Here is a 20,344-nt window from a genome sequence, read left to right as displayed (position 1 = left end):
GTGAATCCATCGACGGTGAATATTCTCGACTCGATTACGTCTCACTCACGGTATAAGTTTGATTTTTAAAATGGCGGCGGAAGCGTCAACACAGGTACGAGATGTTAACGACGCGGGGATGAACTTGTGAAGTGTGCTCGTTGCTACGACAGCGGAGCCGCGTTTCCTCTCCCGGTGCGACGAGCGAACACACGTCCGTCGTACTTTAACTTAATTCGACTGCACTTGAGGAAGCGCCGCTCCGCACCGTTGAGTCGGCGTCGGTGTGACGCGGTGTTTGTGTTTACCAGCATCCACACTTTGCCCTCCTCGTCCCCCTCTTGAGGTGAACGTGTGTGTTTCCTGCCGACAGAATCAACTCACGCCGGGGCTGTTTGCGTTCTCCGAGCGGCGCTGAGGAGGCAGGGAGTCGAGGGTGGTGCGGCAGTTAATCACGGCATCATCATGCACCGCTCCAGCCGGCGGCGACCTGCCACCCACCTGTAGCACCAACCGGCGGCAACATGGCGAACACGACCCACGGTACCCGGGACCGGAGAGACAGCGGCTGCGGTAGGCTACCGTGACGAGCTGTCACATACCTCCTCTGTGTTTACCTGCTATTAGAACTGCGCCCTCATGCCGCATGTGTTCTCCCCGGTGACATTACAGGTCACGCCAAACTGCGTATTAAAACGCTACGAGTTAAATACGACCTCGATTGTTGCACGTTTACACAGTGGATCCACCATGATGTGTAGCATTGTGTGAATCACCTGAAGCCAGGCTTTAATTCGGCGTACATTTAATATACTAACGGCCACTTTGTGAGAGAAAACATTTAACTTTTAACCACACAGATATTATACTTTTACTAATTGTTTGAAAACATGTATTGATTCGGCCACAACACTCTATTTAATACATTTCAATTACTGGCTAAGACATAGTAAAACATGTTTTTATTGTTAAAGGCAGCCTTCATTAATAATAATAATTACTTGAAACCCAAGCAGCCTTCATTGGCAAGCTGCACTTGCTCATATAATATGAACTTTTCTCTACTTTAGGACTTGTTCATGGCCCACCGCTGTCCTGCAAGATGTATGTGCAAGTCTGTATTTAGGAAGCGGTTCTGAACATTGAAAATAACAGGAATTGAAAAAGGGTCTGGGAACCCCAGGGACTTGTCATGTGCCCCGTATTACACGCATCACACCATGCATTCCAACCTTTGACTGCGGATCACAAATGTGTATTGTGTCTGAAACCAAACGGAGAACCACTTTCTGAGGAAACGGCTTAAGCATTTGCCCACATTGATTTAAAAGTGATACTAATGATAATCGTCATGACTCGCAGAACAAGATTTTTGTGCGTGTGTACTCGTATGGGTGTTTCAGTTAAGCAGACAATACCTTTTGTTTTTATCAAGAACCTGCACGTCGTTGTTGGTGTGGCCTTACACCTCACTGCCAATACATGTCATGCTTTGTGGTGGAAACCTTGTGGGTTGGCATTTATAATCAAATGTTCATTTAAAAAAGAATGGCAGTTTTTCCAGCAGAAGGTCGTGATTATAATAGTTAGTTTGTTCAGATTCTGACGTTTCAGGTGAGCTCTGGTTGTAGATTATTTCCACAGTGGCACAGCACCATTCTGTTATGTTTTGGGACAAAGTCTGCCCGACTCACATGACAACCTGGAGGTCAGGGTTTCAAGCTTGGGTAAAAATCTGGCTTTGTGTCTCAAGCACAAGGCGCTGTTGTCTTTTAAAGGTGTATTTATTTGACCCTGTGTGTGTGCTTTAAAAGGCCCTCACTGTTACACAGTATTTCCTGTTGGGAATCCTTCACATACAGGAGACGCACTATGATGAAGAAATGGTCGATAAGTGTGAAACAGGTGTGGTAGGGATACTGACACTTGCTTTAGCTTAGCTTCCCAGCTGGTGGTAATGGATGATGTATCCCTACTGGGGCCCTGTTCACATTACACACACACTCCAGTTACAGACTGGTTACTGTGGGATTAGTTTTCACCTCTCAAGGCTTCCACACCCAGTTTATCTCACTCCCTCGTCGACCCAAAGTGAGCTTGTATTTCCTAGAGATGACCTTGTCATAACTTTTTATACGTTTACTTTAGTAAATTGATGACTATAGTTTATAAAATGTCATAATGGAAAATGCCATCACATTCACAGTTGGATTAAAATGCTCCGAGGCCAAAACGAGCTCTGGGCACGGCTGCTAATTAGCCTTAATCACAATTCCTCAGAGGTGACGTCTTCAAATGACTTCTCAGAGCTACAGTCCACAACCCAACAATGTTCTCTTTGCAGTAATGTTTGATAAATGATCATCAATTATTTAAATAGTCCATCCATTAATGAATGAATCCTGTTTGGTGTAACTAATTGTATATAATAATATATATATATATGGAGGATATCAGTGTGCTTCACAGTAAACATGAGAAGCTGAAATCAAAGAACTGTGGAACCAGAAAATAAGTAACATAAATTCACATTAAAACATACTAAGATACCAATTAAGATGCATCAATAATCAAGTATTTGTAATTGAGGCCTAACAAATGTACTACATGCATCTCCTTCCTCATAAAAATATTAAGTCGATTTAAAAAATAAATACAAAAATAAGTAAAAATTGACTCCAAAATGTCTGTGTTTTACTGCTGCTGTCAGTGGAACTGTTGATGGGAATGAGATGGAAACAAATGAGGAACCTGCTCATTGATATTAATATCGGTTCTAAGCAGATGGAAACCGGTTCTGAAATATTAACTTTAATCAAGTTGAACTTTCATAATGACAGGATTTTTACTTTAAGTTCATGAATATGCACTGAATCTCATATTGGTTTTGCAGGTGTGCCTGGAGAAGCGGTAGTGGAGAATGGCTGTGTGGTGACAGACCCTCCGACCTCCGACCTCCCCGATCACACCAACCACCACCATGAACCCAGCACCACTCACCACAGTTACAAGCCATCCTGTTCCTCCACCCCCATCTACTATTGCAGCCCCCAGAAAAGCTGCTCAGACCTGAACCAGGACAGCCACAGCCTGAGTTCCCAGGACTCGGGTATCCCAACCCTGGAGATCAACCCTCCAGAACCCATCCTCCACCAACGCCCAGGCGACGGAGGTTTTACCCCGGACTCCAGTCCCTACTCTCCCGCCACTTTAACTTTGGATGACGATCCCTCTGATGGAAACGCCATCCGTAAATCCTCCACCTTCCCCCGCAGCGGGTACGACTCCACCCGCTTCTTTAGCCCCGCCCTCAGACTATCCGCCACCACGGGGGTGGGTCTCGGGGGCGTGGCTTTAAACCGCAGCGACGACATCTCCGTGTGCAGCGTGTCCAGCATGAGCACCGAGCTATCGGTCTCCAACGAAGACATCTTGGATTTCACCGTCACCTCTGACTCCAGCGCCATCGTTACCTTGGAGACGGACGACAGCGGTACCGTCCATTTCTCCGACGCAACGCTGTCGCCGTCACCGGGGACGCCCAGAGACTTATGGAGTCCTGTGCGGCTGCATCCGGGATCTGGTGTCACGCAACAGGAAGAGGATGGAAGACAGAAGAAACTGGGACCTCTAGCAAGTTTATTCAACAGGTATGTTCAGAATATAAGCATTTCATTAAGTTTCATGTCGACTGTTATTTAAACTACAAACACATGACTCCATACTCCTGATTACATGAGGATCATTCACTTATTGCTGGTTTTAAGCAAGAAATATGACACTTTCAGATAGATTTAGATATTTAACATTAACATGGTTTAAATGTCTAAATGTATTTTCATCTGTATCACATTTGGATACAAGAGAAAAAGCATCCTTCATTTGTCTTTTTTTTTAAAGAAAAATAAGGATTCTGTAAAATAGAAACGAAGCATTGCGAGATGGTTATCCGTTTTGCACTTCCTGTCATCACTCTCTGTCGAAGGCCTTACAGAAGTAGACGTTGCTCAAAGTTGCTTTCCAAACCTCGTTGAGCCAAGACATCCCTCACCCCTCCCAACACTCTTGCATGTTAGAGCTCACCCAGAATAGGAGGATTAACCACAGAGACAAACACATGCAATAAAACCTGGCTGACGAAACCAAGCTGAAGAAAACCCACGTGGTCGTTATACATCAGGGGTCCATCAGCGTCCCAGAACCCCAAATCCCACCATCGCCGTCCGGGCTGAGGAATCTCTTCAGTGTAGTGGGACAGGTTTGAATCTAAGCATCATTCTACTGCCGCTCCGTTAGCAAAGAGGATGCTGTTGCATGTGAAGTGTTACTTCCCAATTCTGTATCTGTGTGACCGGGAGCGTTGTGTTCCTTCCTCTTAGATAACTGCAAGATGGTTGCAGACAAGCAGCTGGGGGAGTCGTTTTACCTTCCAGATATCGACACGCTGCACCTCTTCCTGTCCGTTATCACTGCAGGGTGGGCAGCTTTGCCCTGCCAAGAGTGCAGCAGCATATTCATAACTAATCTTTCTTCGATTATCTGTTGGGTGTCCTCAGTCTGTGATTTTCAGTGATTTTTATGAAGTATTTTGAAAACGCTGAAACTATAAAATACATCCACAGAAAATTAATCCGCAACCATTTTATTAAACTCAGCTGCGTCTGAGCTTAACGCTCTCTGGGAAATCACATTCTCTATTTGATGTTTTGGTTGCTGGGAAGGAAAAACCCTGACACTAACTGGTACATTTGAATTGAGCACATACAGACCAGCATTTTTACTGTATCGACTGTAGATATCCAAAGTTATTTTATAGCACCCCAAGTATCAGAGTCTGAGGATTTCAGATTTATTTCCCTATTTTTTTGAGATAGCCATTTTTGGTATTTATAAATGATGATGATGATGAATGAATGTTTATTTTATTACCATATTTTCCCGTCACTGTGACGATTTGACTGTGAGGTTAACAGTCGAATCAGACTCGATCATCAAATAATACACTATTCTCGCCCGAGAGAATTCTCCTAAATGTATGATTTTTAATGATTTTTTTCTCTCTAAATATTACCTCCCTTCCCCTGCTCTGTAATAAAACATTTTTAATCTATAACGGCTTGAATACACCGTTGTACAAGAGAGCCTGCTTCAGAAGAATAAAAATAAAAAACAAAGAAGAATCACAAAATACTGTCAAGTCCAACATTTAGAAAGAAAATGTCATAAGTTTAAAGAATTATCAAAGAAACTGTACGAAGCACACCGACAACCAATCAGCCAGCAGAGCAGCTAGGTCATAAGTCAACCTATTGAAAGTCAACAAGGCCGTCAGATCCTTCGTTAGCAGTTTCTGTTTATCCAGAAAGACTTCTCTTCTAGTCATTTACATACAGCCGTGATGCAGTTTGCTCTGGCTGTGACGACGAATGACAATGACTGTTGATGAGGAAGTTAAACCGTATAGAAGAATTAGCCACGCTGGTTTGGAGCTTGAAGTGGTCCTACAGTTGGTTTCACACTAATTGGCCTTGATCACATGTAGCCATTAATCATTTCCTCTCACTGCTTTGCCACATTCCACCTTCCATTGAGGCCCAGTATTTGAATTGAATGGACAGAGATAGGAATGTTACAGTACCTACTGACACTTGGATGTTGGACCAGGCTGCTGGTAAAAGCAGCTGTAACCTGACGCCTGCAGCGTTGACACGTGTGTGTGTTTAAATGGACGCGGTTCAAGGTTGGAAGACGGGGCCTGGGGCCGGGAAGGAGGAAAGACAACTCAATGTTGCTTCATTTAATTTATTCATTCATTTAGTAGTGTTGATTGGCCGACGTGTCTCACTGGATGCAGTGAATACAGCTGTGTGAAATCCCCAGAGCACCTCTGGGTGATGGGATGTCAAACATGAAGCCTTGTTGGTGTCTACAAGATAAGCCCCGCCTCCTCTCCAGCGTAATGCAAGGGGAAAATTGGCTTTGAGTTTAGTGTGAACAAGTTTTAAACACATCTATCACAACACTGAGTGTGATCCGTCACATGCTGGCAGGCAGTACCTCCCTCTCCCACTCTGTTATCTTCCTCCCTCACATGGAGACGTTACTCCTTCCCTCACTGCCCTTGAGACTCCTTCTCCTCCCCTCCCATTTGTTAAGTCAGGCCTCCCAGCGCCTGCTAACCTCACTCTGTGTGAACACCGAGGCCGTGTAGGACTTTTCTTTCCTCCCCTGTGACTAAACCTGAGGAAAGCATGGATCTGAGTCTTGACTGAAGGGGAGCTCCTCTTCTTTCTTTACTTTTTTCACTGTGGGTGCTGAACCTCCAGGTGCCTCCAGGTCTCTGTTGTTTTGGGGAGAAGGATTTTGAGCAGGATGGCAACCCCATCACTTATTCTGTACATGGACAGGTAGGACACCAGCACATGACTTAAAAACCAGTTTGCTCTGTGCTTGACACTTCTTAACCACTGTGGCCTGTAGGTCCTTTCTGTGTTCTTGTATGTAAGCAACGACAAAGCTTTGAGAAGTTGAATAATGTGGCTTCTGTGCTAAAAAAGTCTATTTTCTGTTGGATCAAACATACGTTTCTGGATTGAGTGTTCTGTGCGACGGAGCACCTCCTGCTCACTGATAACTTTCCGATGGGAGAAGAACTCGATGTACTTTTCCCACGTCTTCTTGTACTAGCTTGTTTGGTATTTCCATGCCAGGTTTCCTCATTGTTCGCTGAAGCACAAGAACCACCGAGAAACCTTATCGGTGTATTTGCACACACGGAGAAGGAACACAAGCGTGGTTGAAAAGCCTAAACAGATTCTTGGGAGACTTGACCACAGCCACGAGTGCAAAGCCTCGGCTTGAATTCAACAAACAAACACCACTGCCGCTTTCTAGCCGTTCCACTTGAGCACCCGACCGCGGCCATTCAGCGCTCCCGTGGAGGCACACTTGGCCTGGACCGAAAGCAAATGGTGTTCCTGCTTGGTCAACGTTTATGTGGTGTGGAGACGCAACGTCCTGATGGACTGCACAGAAGAATCTGGTTTGGAAAGGTCATGGAAGTTGAGCCGTGAAGCCGGACGTTGCGATGTAAAAGTGGCCTCTGCACTTCGATCTCTGCAGCAGCGTTTTATGGCGGCTCACGAGGTTACTCAAGTTCACCCCTGACCCGAGTTCAAAGCTGGTTATTGCATAACTATTCATATAGTCGTAACTAAATCAATTCATGCTATATGATTATAGAACATGTGCACATTTGTATTGCACTGTTCTAACGAGGTATTTCCAGGAGTAGTAGTATCAAACTTCAGTGACATTACAACATGTGATAGTAAGAGCATTGGCCTTAAATGTATCTAAACAAGTCAAACTAGCTGTTATTGGTCCAACTCTTCTTCCTCTTCAGATTTTCAGTCATTTTAAATTCTCCTTTGCTTCTTTGGGAACTGAAAGCTGATGTTTTCCTGATTTATGTGATTGTTATTACCGCAGATGTTCACATTTATCCTTATAAGAGGATAAAATGTTGCCCCACAAGTAACTGATGTACTCCAACATTTTTCATTATCTTTAGAGGAAAAGAAAATGTGCTGCAAAGCTGGAGGTTGCTTGTTTTCCAACGTGCAGTGTAGGAGAAACATGATTCAACCTGCTGGACTTTTTAATGTCAGTTTTGCTTGAGTCAACCACACGATGAGGAAATACGTTCCACTGCTTGAATAACCTTTGTGTATTACAGTATCAGTCAACACAGTGGAAGGAGTGACAGACATACAGAGACGGAGGTGTTACCACTGGAAAGTAAATGTTGAAGGCTCCATGCTGACGCAGCCATGCGTGATTTACTGAACGTGCTTATCTTTCAAATTCATACCTAGATTTGATCGTGGTTAAGCAAGACGTGTCACTAGTTATGGAAAGACCATGGACCAGATAGGAGTCTCGGGTTCGGTTAATTTTGTTAACGATAGCCCGACACACATTAACCAGTAACCAAGCAGTTAATTTGTAAGCAAAAAATAATACAAAGTGGAGTACAGGAAGACTTTTCTTGCTCCATTGACTCGTTTCCAAGAGCTATATCCATCCAGGTTTAATGTTTTGTGTTGTATTTTATTTAGTTTTCTGTTGGCTTTACTGAAGTTTATTGACACATTTTGATCAGATGATTTGTCAGACGGGTGCAGCTTACCAATATACATTTTAAATACTCATACGAGTCACTTTAATACTATATTTGTCTTCTCCTTATTTCGCCCTTATTGAGAGCCGGACTCACAGCGGCGTGATCCCGAGGCTGTGTATGCGGTCAACTGTTGATCTCTAGACCGGCTGCATAAAACGGTTCATTCGTTCTGCTAATGTTGAAGCTGACTTTGCAAAGTCTTTCAGGATCAAACGGATCATTAACAGGGAGATGATGGTCAAATATAAATCAACTATTAAAATGAAGTTTATAAATGTGAACTCTGGTCAGTCCGTTTGTGTTGTGAAAGCAAATGAACCAACCAGCTGGGTTTTATGATGGCAGATATGTGCTTGTAGCTTCAAACCTAAAGTGATTTTAAAGGTCTAAATATGTTAAAAATGCTGTACTTGTATATCTGTGTTATTTGTGGTTCATTGAGTCCACTCCTCCGGATCGCAGGAACCAGAGCAGAACTAAAATGCAAAAATCGGCATATCAGCCACAGCTGTTTCTGCTATACTAGTCTGCCTGGTGGAACCGTACGTTCTTCATGTGGTTAATGTGTATTTGTGGTTCCGTAAGTTGTCATTGCTGACAAACTTTAAAAACTAATCTTACGGTGTCATTTTACTTCTATGAAGCCAGTTCCTGTAATTGTGACGACTCCATTCAGCATTTTGTTATTTGATCACTTTAGTCGAGACTCTTCAATCACTAGAAGAAACAAACGTATCGTTTGTTGTTCTCATCACTATTGTGATAATCATTAACGATGGACGGATCGTTGCAAATCAGATTTCATCACGTCATTAGTGAGCAGAGCAGAAGGCCACAAGGCTTGATGAGCCGTCTCCAAGACAAACAGAAGCCTGCAGCAGACGGCGGCGTCCCACAGGGCTCAGGGGCTGACTGTGTAGCAGGTCAAACGTCAGGTTGATACATGTGAGACGACTCGTGTAGTCGACCTCTGCAGGCTCCAGTGTGTCGGAGCCAAGTGGTGTCGATGCAACTTCACTGACATGAATGAAGCAAGTATTTCCTATTGACGGAGTCAAATCATTAGATCAGCCGTTGTCAAGGTGAATTGGCTCTTGATGAGATGGAACAGCAGGATATGGACTCTTTCGTGATACAGTGCTTGACTCTGTCTGTTATGTGACGTGCCCTGGTCAGAAGAGGCTTGTTATTCATGTCTTTTCACAGCGAGGCTCCATCGGTGGTTTTAAAGAAAGCCCAGTGAACGCACCACGCTGATGGAGAAGTGGAAGAAAGAGCTGATACAGTGAACGCTGCCTTTCAGCTGCGCTGCATGTGGTATTTAAAGCTAAATGCGTCTCTTCCATTCAAGCACTCGGGGTCGTTAGTAGTTTTGAGTGCACAGCAGACATTCAAGTGGAAAGAGCTCATTCTGCAATGAATTCACCTTTGAGCAGCTGTAAGGGGGGATTATTGCTGCATGTGGCATGCTGATGTCTGCTAATGTGGCTCTGTCACGCGTTGGCAGTCTCGTTTTATTAGTCCTGTGATTGTGACCAGCATGTCATCTCACATGATGTCACATAGGTTGTTAAAATGCTCTCTGGGTGGCCCGGACGCTTTAAAATCCACAGATTATTTTTGGGAGCTTCTCTCCGTAGCGAGCTTGAGTCATGGCGAGGACACGGACATGAAATGCAGCCCAGGGGACCCACACGGTGACCCAGTGAAGACTTGATGTGATAATAACCCAATTTGTTCCTCCCAGTCTAATTTCACCTCTCCATCCGCCTCTCAGGAGCCTGTTTGCCAGGAGGGTGAAGGAGAGTCGGCCGGTGGAGCAGAGGGATCCAGGATGGAAGCTGTTTGGGAAAGTCCCGCTGAGGGAAGGCCCCATCAAGGACCCCAAGAGAATACAGAAGGTAGACTCTTCATTTGGGATCACAGTGTCATCATAAGACTGCAGGTTCCTGTTATTGTAGCGTGTTACCGTCCACGCTTGAATCATCTGATTACACTCCAGGTTGTTGTTTCACTTCATTAAACAGGCTGGCCTTGTTTTCATTGTTTTTCCTGTTTGGGAGAGACCAATAAGCTTGAATATGGTTCAATCCACTATTCAGAATTTCTCACAAAGCGGCACTATTTACTCTGGTAGGTTGAAAAACTTTGCCCCCCTGAAAAAATTTAATGCCCCCCCCCCTAAAAAATTTTCTGCAGCCGGGTCTGTATCAGCAGCAGAACCAGGTCTGCTGCTCTGATCCATGACTCAGGACCGTGATATGATCGGACCCTGCGTTTTATGATCTGCTGCACCCCAAAAGCAAACGGAGTCTGGCTGTTTGCGTAGCAACATGTGAAGCGCCGCTCAGCTGTGTGTCGTGTTCTGTCCTTGAGTGGGTTGAAGTAACATGAACCAACAAACGCTTTGTTTGTCCGACGGGCCGTTTGTTTGCTTTTCTGTGGAAGTAGTTTGAGCATAAAAGTGATCGCTGACTGTGTTGCAAAGGGAAACTATTAGGCATATGAGAGACGGGGTTTTTTCACTGTCATTTACTTCCTTATATATATATATATATATATATATATATATAAGATATTAATATTTAACGTTTAGACCTCTATTGAAATGCTGCAGCTGTTCAAAGACAAATGGATGAGCACTTTTGATGTAGTAATACCTTTTAGCAGAGCTTATCTGTACCATAGGACCATAAAGACTAATGTATACCAACATGATGACTCGGGTTAACCGATGGAAGACTGTTATGGAATGACCCGGTGTTTCTAGTGGTCTCAGACATCAGGAACTCTCTGTTACTTGTATAAACTCTCAGCAGGAGCAAGACCTGAGCAACAACACTCCCCATCACCGACATCCAGCTTCTTTAGCTATTTTTAGAACGCATCAGGCTTAAAAGCAAACAACCCAACAGTTGTTAGAAACATAATAAAAAAGACACAGCTGAGTGTTTCTTCAACCACAATGGATGTTTAGGAAGAAGATACTTTGATTACTTTGTACTTTATAGTGATGCTACTAGTTTAACTGCATTTCCCAGTAGCATGTAGGTATTTTAATGTAGTCTCCATTTTCAGGCTGTAGAGTGAGGAATGGGACGATATTGAGTTTTATCGTGGCTCATAATAATAAACACAATATCATTATCAGGATAATAAAACTGCCGAGTTCATTACTTTTTAGTTTTTTAATTGATCCTTTATTTATGCAGGGAGACATTATTGTCATCTTATTAATATATTCTCTAAAAAAACACATTGTAAAGTGATAACAGTATGTTTTAGTGCCATTTTAAAGAGTTTGAAGCATATTTTGATTAGCAGGATAATATCATGTATCAGTATTTCTGAGTGAAACGGGATCGGTAAACGTGACATAACATTAGTAGGATTTGCTTTGATCGTTCAAAAGATGAGCTCACCACCTTCTCTAGCTCTGTGCTGCTAAAAGTTTCAGATCTGATGATGTAAGCTTGAGTCATATTTTGTTTTCCAGGAAGAAATAAATATTGGAATTTGATTAAATAAATACAAAGAAATAGATTTTTTTGCAATTGTTCAGCATATATATGGTAAATAGGTGCCGAATATGACCAGGGATATGATTTAAATGGATTAAAACAACCTTTTTAAATTCAGCTCAACTGTAAAATGAAAAAAGTAGCCCTAGTTCTCTTCTAAATCTTCCTGTGTGTCTCCAGATGGAAGACAAACAAATGAATTGACACAAAACGGTCAAATACCTGTATCTATACTAGAATACTAGACTCTAAGCTTCGTGTTGCGGTAACATGCCACATGCATATTGGGTTTATGTTGCTCAGCGAGCTGAAATTCAAAATGTCGAGGTCTTTGAGAGCACTTTGTTAGACAGCCAGCTGGTGAGCACAGTGTAATTTCCTATTGCCATTCAAACGACAGTCGGGGAGGTGTCTCAGGGCCAATGACGGAGCACGACATCGCTCTACTGGGGAAATGAACCAACGCACACGATGGCAGCTTGTAATTAGAGCCTGGAGAAGCCTGTTATTGTGCTACCATTAGCCTGTGCTCTTCTGGTTGGAAGGCCTGTTAATGTGCGGTCCCTGCCGTTCACAAAGCACACGTGGGCTTGAGATTGCATATCGTGGTGACTATTGAGTTGTATTGGTTAGAAATTAGACCCCGAGGGTTGACACGCTGGGTGACTCATGCAAACACCCACCTGAGCTTCATATCTGAAGTGCATCTCATCTGTGGTTGTAACTGTAGATTGCACCTCAGGAATGAGTTAACGGGGCTCAGTTTTCAAGCTTTTGTCCTGCCTCTGACACTGCTGTTCAAAGGTGTGTGTGTGTGTATATGTGTGTATGTGTGTGTATATGTGTGTATGTGTGTATATGTGTGTGTGTGTAATGCTTTATTTGCCGTGGTTATTGTCCAGCTGCTACGAGACACACTGTGTCGTCAACATTTACCCTTTGAGAATGCAGTGAATCAAGGTTTACGTTGTAATTTACGCCACTTCAGGCTCCAATGCATCTGGAGGCGTCGGTACGATGCCGGTCACAGTGAATTGCTGCCTGCCGAAGAACGTAATTGTTCTGTTACCTGCTGAGCCTTTCCTCTAAATCACATGGTGTGGCCGCCCAGGCATGCCTGAGTTTCTGAGATATCGGAGTGGGGCTGAATAGAAATTGGACAAGTCATAATCACCACTTCTAGACTTGAATAAATGAGGGATTTTGAAAGAATACTGATAATTATGCATACATTGGGCGGAAGCTTCTGATAGCTAATATTTTCTGCTGATATTTAGTACCTATTTTAGTGTTTTGTTGTTCTGCTCAGGATGGAAACATTTCTGAAGCAGCATTTAGATCAACATAGTGACCTAAAACATCTAAAATCCAAGTGTGAATAAGTCCCACAGTCAACCAGGACACTGGAGACATGAGCTCACATTCACCCTGTAGAGATGGTGACACATTAAAGGTTGGCATAGATTGTGGTTTGGTGACTATGAATTCCTTTGTATGGCAGCATCAGCTATTGTTATGTGTCTCCATTTCATTTATTAGGGTCTAACTGCTGGGAGGTGCTGAAAAACTGTGATATAGCTATAAATATTTCCAGGCTATACTGTCCCTGCTGGTTCTCCATCATACTGACACACTGATTGGTAACGGCCTTGGACGTAGAACATTGCAATATGTTTTTTTTCTACAATATATATTGCAGTATGAAGAAATACGGGCTTAAAATGTCATAAATGTAACTTTGTGAATCCTGCAGGATCCTTGCCCTTCATCCTGGTTTGCCCTCATCAATCTGCAGCATCCTACTGAAATCATGCCTCTCTTTGGTTTCCTTTCTAAACTCTTTCACTTTGCCTGCTCGTCCCTAGTTGACAACACAAGCAATAAGGAGTGGGAATGTGGATGAAAGCCTCTCAATACAGAAAGAGCCTCCACTACAGATCATTTATTTATATATTGCGATACCAATATTCACATACTGTACATAAAAACTTCCTAATAGATTTTTATTTTCTAGGAAATCTACTACAACTGATAAAATAATCAGGTGAAGCCTCAGCATCATCAAAGAGAAGTGAAAAATAGAGCCCGGTTTAATTTTTTTTTAAATACAGGATATTTTAAGAGAGACCTTGGATTTATGATACTTTTATTTCAGATAATTTTTTTCACAAAAAAAGATGTTCACTTAAAAATCTGTGATGCAATCAAAATATTTGCCTATTAAAAAATTATTTAAGAGTTTTAAACGTTTTGATGATCATGAGGATAATATGAATTATTTAGGTGAGGATAATTGTGACGTGAAAATCCTTACTTCCCATATATACCTCTGCGTGGTTGGCTCTCATTACCGTGAGACTCCTCCAATAAGCAGGAAACCAGGTTTGTCACTTCAGCACCGTGGAGGATGAGTGGCTGAAACCCGATCCGTTGCTCTGGGATTGATTTAGAGCGGCTGCCAGGGCAGAGCGGAGGGTAGAGCTCATCTCGGTTCAGCGATGGTGACTAACAACAAACGGCGGTGCTGATTTGCTGACACACACGCACAGCAGCAACAGACCTGATGCAGAGCCGCTCAGTGTAGCGTCACTGCACAGAGAGGGAGAGAGAGAGAGAGGGGGAAATAGAGGGGTATCATGCTGCTGCTGCATCCTTTCCAATGCGGGGTGTGTCCCTCCGATGGCAGCTCGACTGTCCCTCTGCCCTCCTGCTTGATCTCCTCCTCCTCCTCCTCGTCTTCTCGCTCCTGGGTGTCTCGTTGCCAGGAGTGAGCCCCCCCCAAGGAGCAGCAATGACGCTAGGCTAAGGTTTTGGAAACGAACCCCCACCGGAGGACTGGCCGCCTGTAAGGAACAGCAGCGTTCATGGTGAGTGAGCATTCGCGCTGACGAGCGGCTGAGCTGGGTGACCCAGCGTCTCTCCCCTTGTCTGGCAGAATCAGAGGGCATTGGTAGTCGGAGCGTGAACGAGACGCAGCCGAGGACCGGGACAGCTCCGGTTTCACATAATAGCCTCTTTCAGCTCGTCGCAGCTCTGTGCTTCGTGGCGGTGGAGCCGGCTGATGATTAGTCAGGATGGCTGGAGGAAGATGTTTAAGTTTCTCTAATGTTCTCATGGACCAAATGTCCACCCAGGCATGTAACTCAACTTACAGCCATACAGCAAAAGCACGTGCAGCAGTGGGAGATCTTGTCTTTTTGTAGCCTATCGAGGGATTTAATCCTGTTATCACTGATGCAGTTGGAGACACAGAGCTCATTTGACAGCTGAATCAGTGGGTTTGTTTCCGCTTTCCAGTAAAGCATGCTGGGATTAAATAAAAGAGAGAGAAAAGGCGCTGGATTGTAACTGAGCGTTTGGTGCTCATGGTTCCATCTGTTTGCCTGGATATCGTACATTTTCTTCACTTTGTCGCAACGAAGCTGCCAGATCATCGCAGCCTTACTAACGGCTCCCCTGTGGTAACTGGTAATATGTCAGCTGCTGTCTGCCAAAGAAATACTACATTCATTCATTCATTCATTCAACTCACCCATTCAAATCTATTTGATTACCTCGACAACATTGTATCAGCTCTTAAATGTATCCGTAGTCTGTATATAAGAAGTGATCCTCGAACTGGTTTGTGGACTACGGTTTTAAAGCCTCAAGCATTTTGGCCGTCACTATCTTCGACCATATTTGGCCTGTGGAGGAGCGACGGGTGGAACAAAAGCTGCAGAGTGGCACTCTGACTGGATCTGGATCCATCTGGTTTCTGGGCAGGAGCTGTTAACGAAGTTAGCTTCATAATTCATTCAAGGTCAACTTTACAGCCAAGTGTTAAAGTCGTCTTAGTAAGTAATAACATCGTGGTAGAAAGGCAGCGGGAGCGAGTCAAACAGACCATGAAGCATCTCCTGCTTTATGGTCTCTTTGACTCTAAATAGACCATAATTTACTAATTAAACATAAGTCTGGATTGAAGAAGCCCCCTGGTGGCCAGCAGAAAGAATGCAAGTTTAAGGCACTTTAGGTTTGGCTTCATTTTTCAGAACTGCATCCTTGCACACTCTTTATCAAATGGATTTAGTTCATAAGTTCAAGTAATATGATTTACAAAATAAAAGCACGCCGTTGTTGATTGATTCTATCTTGCAGTGACCCACATGTCCGTGCCAGTCAGAATGCATGAATCTGAGTTATTGTAATGCAGCTGAGCGTGCATTAACAGGACATGTTGGCTGAAGAGTGAAGCGTTTCCTCACATTAAGATTTTAAAGCAACATGGTAGATTAAGTGCCCTTTTTAAGGGTTTTATTTGAGAGTGCTGGTATATAAATCACTTTTTCACTATAATTATCTGTAAAAACTGAGTCACCGCTCGGATTAACCTTCCAAAACCTACTGCTGACAACACAGAAGCCCTCCGACTCATTCACACTGTATTTGTTGGGCTTCGGAAATGTATTTGGCACGCAGTGAAACCAGGCTAAGCACCCCGCTGTGGCCTTTCATCGTCAGCTTACGCTGAGGAAGCCAGTGGTGCTTTGAGAGGATCTGATGAGTAGGTGCGATCCAAGACGACGCAGCGGGACGGTTTTATGTGGACATGTGTTACGGCTGTCTTTTCAAGCCCATCCTGCTTCGTTTTGCACAGAGCAGGAACTTGGAAAACATAACTAACCGAGGAAGTGCATGAATGTTGTTGTGTAAGACTTTGGCCCGATCCCAGTCCACCCCTTGCGACTACAAATTGGTCCTCAGCCCCTGTTTTGGGCCTGCAGGCGTCGGGTATCCTGATTAGTAATGGAGGGCGAGGGTGAAGCGATAGGGCTTCAAATGGAGGGTTTTTGAGAGGAACACTCCCAGGCGAGTCCATGTATGTTCTTTATTAAGACAGGTTTAAAAATGATAGATTGATTGATGGATATGTTATGTTGTTGTTGCTTCCTACTAACTGATTTAAGGATGTCATATTTTGTTTCCCAGAAAGGAAAAATAGATTTCGATATAAAAATACAAATACAAAAAAAGAATGGTGATGTGATCTTAAAGGGCCTTTTTCCTTTTCAATTTGATTTTAAGGCGATTCCAGAAAACATGTTGACGTCGTCTTCAGAGTGCTGCTTCCTGGTCTCCAGCCGTCTCCCACAGAGCTCTTACATCACGACACTAATTGAACTGAAAGTCTACTGAAAGTCTAACCTGTCACCAGGACAACCGGACAAAGCCGGTTGTCCTGGTGACAGGTTATCATGGGATACAGTTGCTATTCCAGCAACTTAAACAGGGACATAACATAAACACAACACAATAAACCTCTTTTCATTCACCCAGAATGGATCCATTGAGCTCCAATCTTGTTTCTAGAAAGTTCACAGTGGGAGCTTCACTATCTGTGCAGCAGTGTGCTAGTTTGAAGCGATGTCGCCCAGTGGCAGGTCTCACAAAACCGGATTACTCCCATAATGTATTCATGTGTTCATTATGTTGGGTTTATCTCGCCCGCTGCTGAATTAAAGGGAGAATTCCACACATTTTCCACATCAAAGTCTGTTTACAGGTTTATTTGGAGGACTAATGCATATGTGGAAGGAGTGATACAGGCTTTTGTGTTTGTGGCTCCAGAGGAAGCTGTGGGAAGTCTGATAATCTTCATTTAAAGTGCTTATTCACCAGGACCGGTTGTTGCTCCAGTCTCTTTGCAGTGGCACCAGTTGTAGCTCCACTTACATATAATACACCACATTCACATGTACCTTCTCTGCCATAAACGCCTCTCAGTACAGAGTCACGCATCCTATCTTGTTTCACATTGTTGGTCGCACCTGCATTGCTGCTGGACGGAAGCCAGATTTTCTCTCTGCAGTATTCGTCTGTTCTCAGGGCCCGAATCTCTGGCTAACCTTTTTTTTTTTTTTTTTTTTTTTCATCGAACTGCAGCTGTTCCTTTGGGCACACCGTCCTTTAATAAAGCAAGCAGCAGGACATGCACCGTACCTTTCATTGAAACACTGAGCAAATATGAATTTTTCGGTTTCACCTCAAAATGAAGTGGTTTAGATGGTCTTGTTAAAATGGGACTTTGTTCACCATCTAAACATGATAGAAATTATGGAAAAAAAATAAGTAATGTATTTTGAGCTTTCTCCCTAAAACTGAGTCATCTTATCCAATCAGCGTGTGTCCCGCTTTCTGCTGCTCAAGCTCAAATGAACCTTCAGGCTCCCAGCTTTCACATGTTGAACACTGTTTCTCCCCTAAAGATCCACGTCTGTGCCTCAAATAGACATCATCCTGTAACTCATTCTGATATGTGCTCTATAAGTAAAGGTTACGTCTTTTAGCAGTAATTCATGGTGGCTTCATGTACTTTTCCCCTGAGACCGCTGCCTTCCTGAAAGTAAATTACCTTTATTTGTCCCCCCAGGCTCTGGTTCAACAGATCTTCAACGATCAATACCATACGCTGCATCACTAGCAGTCACACACACACTCCTGTTGTAGGAACAGATCTGCCCGTCTGTTTCGTGGCCGGTGCTGATCAATGTGAACGTTGCCTGTGTGGCAGCAATGTGTTAAGCTGATTGCTTGCCGTCCCCGGTCTGCATTATTAACCAGCTCGGCTCATACTGGAGGCCATCTTGGACCCTGTGGGTTGGGTTTGTGTGCTCGTATTGCACTTGCCCTATTTACACTCACTTCCTAATTAACTAGAAAGACAATCCAGTGTCTTCCAACAGCTTCCTCTCAATGAACTGTGCTCTACCAGCTCCCTCAGTCTCACACACACACACACACACACACACACACACACACCCTGCATGTCAGCTGATAGTTGGCCTTGTGTTAAACTGCACTGTGGCAGAAACAGACAGAAGGTCACATGGTCATTAGACACCAGCCGACAGATGCTCAGAGGCCAAGAGAGCATCGTCAGAAGGTCGTCAGGACATTTCTCAGTGTTTCTGTGCATCGTGGTCTACACCTACGGGTGCTCTCACATCTTTACATTTGTTTGGTCTCCTGTCTTTTCAACATATTTTGTTTCATTCATCATTTGTATTTTTTTCTGTGGATAAAACACCATACGTATTATTCAAACACATGCAGGGAGAATAGGAGGTTGATTAAAGTTTCACAATATTTAACACACAAATGAGCCTTGTGCCTTGTCTTGTCCTTTCATATATCTCTGAACTCTTCCATCCCTATACCACCTCTAGGCCTTTCAGATCATCTGACCAACGTCTCTTATTATCGCTGTTAGAGCTTTGTACCTCCCAAATTCTCTCCCTCCCTCTGTTGGATCAGCTGAGTTTTTTTTAACTTCTTAAAACCCGTCTCTATGGACTTGCCTTCCCTGTATAGGGGCTGAATTGTATTTGTATATGTGTCCTTTTTATATATTCGTATGCTTCTTATGTTCATCTGTATAATGTGAAGCACTTTGTTTTAAAAGGTGCTATATAAATAAAATGCGAAGGTTTTCGGATGTTACAGCAGTGTGATTACAGAATAATAAGCACTAACAAAAAGCATCATTAGATATTTAGTGAGCAACATGCAGCCTCACTTAGAGCAACTGGAACAAGGAGGCGGGGCCACGAGGTCTCCTTCTCCTGAGATCAGCCTATATGTGTCTTTGAAAAATCCATACGTGCCTGATTATATATCCAATGGGATATTCCTGTTTTCCCCTCCCGCCCCATTACATTCTAGCAGTTCTGAGATCAGCTGTGGACCGTTACTCTGGCTTCACAGCATCATGCGTGTACCTTTTTATTTTTTACATGGAGTATAAAGCAGACCTGTCATTAAAAGCAGGCTGGTTTCCTTGTAATGCTGTTGTACTCTAGTTTTTAGTTTGTGTGTCTAAATGTGCATTTTCTTTTCTCAGGAATATGAAACAAAGCTTGGCAGAGCTGGACCTGGCAACCCGACGTCTCCCAGGCAGGGTGTGAGGAAAAACCTGGACTTTGAGCCCCTCTCCACCACCGCACTTATACTGGAGGACAGACCTGCGTATGTAAACACCGATGGACACACTCTTTGGGATATGAGACTATCCCACATGTTTCATCCTCTCTCACTGCCAGCTGAGTTTACTTATGAGACAGTCTGTTGCCTTTCCATCTTTATCTTCCCCTCATTCCTCCTCTATCAGTCCTCCTTCCTCCGTCATTAGACTCCATTCAGTATTGTTCCAGCTCCCTGTTTGTAGCAGACGGTGAAAGGGAGGCTGCTGAAAGTTTAATAGCCCTCTCTCAGCCTGACTCCATTACCCTGCTGCTTTTCTTCTTCTTCTTTTTTTAGCTTTTTACATTTTCTTACTTGCATACAGATAGAGATGCTTGGCCTCGTGTTTCACTCGTTGTTGCTGCTCAGCCACAGGATTCACACTTCTGCTCTGGGAGCATTGTGAATGCAAACAATAGTAGAATTTAGCCTGATTTCCTGTGTGGAAACAAGGAAGTTTATTCTAACACACCATGACTGGCAAAACTGTGAGTTCAGCTGCTGCACGAAACCTCCCACCTCTGCTTTACTGTCACCCCCTGCTGGTAAAACCCATCTAGGAAATGTAGATTGCAAAGTGTTATTAGCTCAGGGAAATCAGACTGCACCAGCTATTTATACATGTAGGGGAGCAGTTTGAAACATGAGATCACGGCGA

General features: G+C 43.6%; 1 protein-coding gene across 3 annotated transcripts in view; it reads left to right on the top strand.

The window, feature by feature from the left end:
• Positions 1-85: 85 nt before the first annotated feature.
• The window catches only part of tbc1d14 (TBC1 domain family, member 14), a 31,721-nt gene continuing 11,462 nt past the window's right edge, over positions 86-20,344 (top strand). Inside the window, exons 1-4 of one of the 3 annotated variants that reach the window (XM_084003181.1) lie at positions 86-552; positions 2,873-3,629; positions 9,942-10,065; positions 19,568-19,692. In XM_084003181.1, coding sequence (XP_083859307.1) covers positions 504-552; positions 2,873-3,629; positions 9,942-10,065; positions 19,568-19,692 — 1,055 coding nt within the window. In that variant the 5' untranslated portion in view covers positions 86-503. Of the gene's footprint in view, positions 553-2,872; positions 3,630-6,171; positions 6,387-9,941; positions 10,066-14,283; positions 14,553-19,567; positions 19,693-20,344 lie in introns of those variants that run through there. The other 2 variants (XM_084003182.1, XM_084003183.1) reach the window with 2 other exon arrangements.

The sequence above is a fragment of the Eutrigla gurnardus genome, assembly GCF_963514095.1.
Source record: "Eutrigla gurnardus genome assembly, chromosome: 23".
Taxonomy (NCBI): domain Eukaryota; kingdom Metazoa; phylum Chordata; class Actinopteri; order Perciformes; family Triglidae; genus Eutrigla; species Eutrigla gurnardus.
This window is presented reverse-complemented; position numbering and strand designations above follow the sequence as displayed.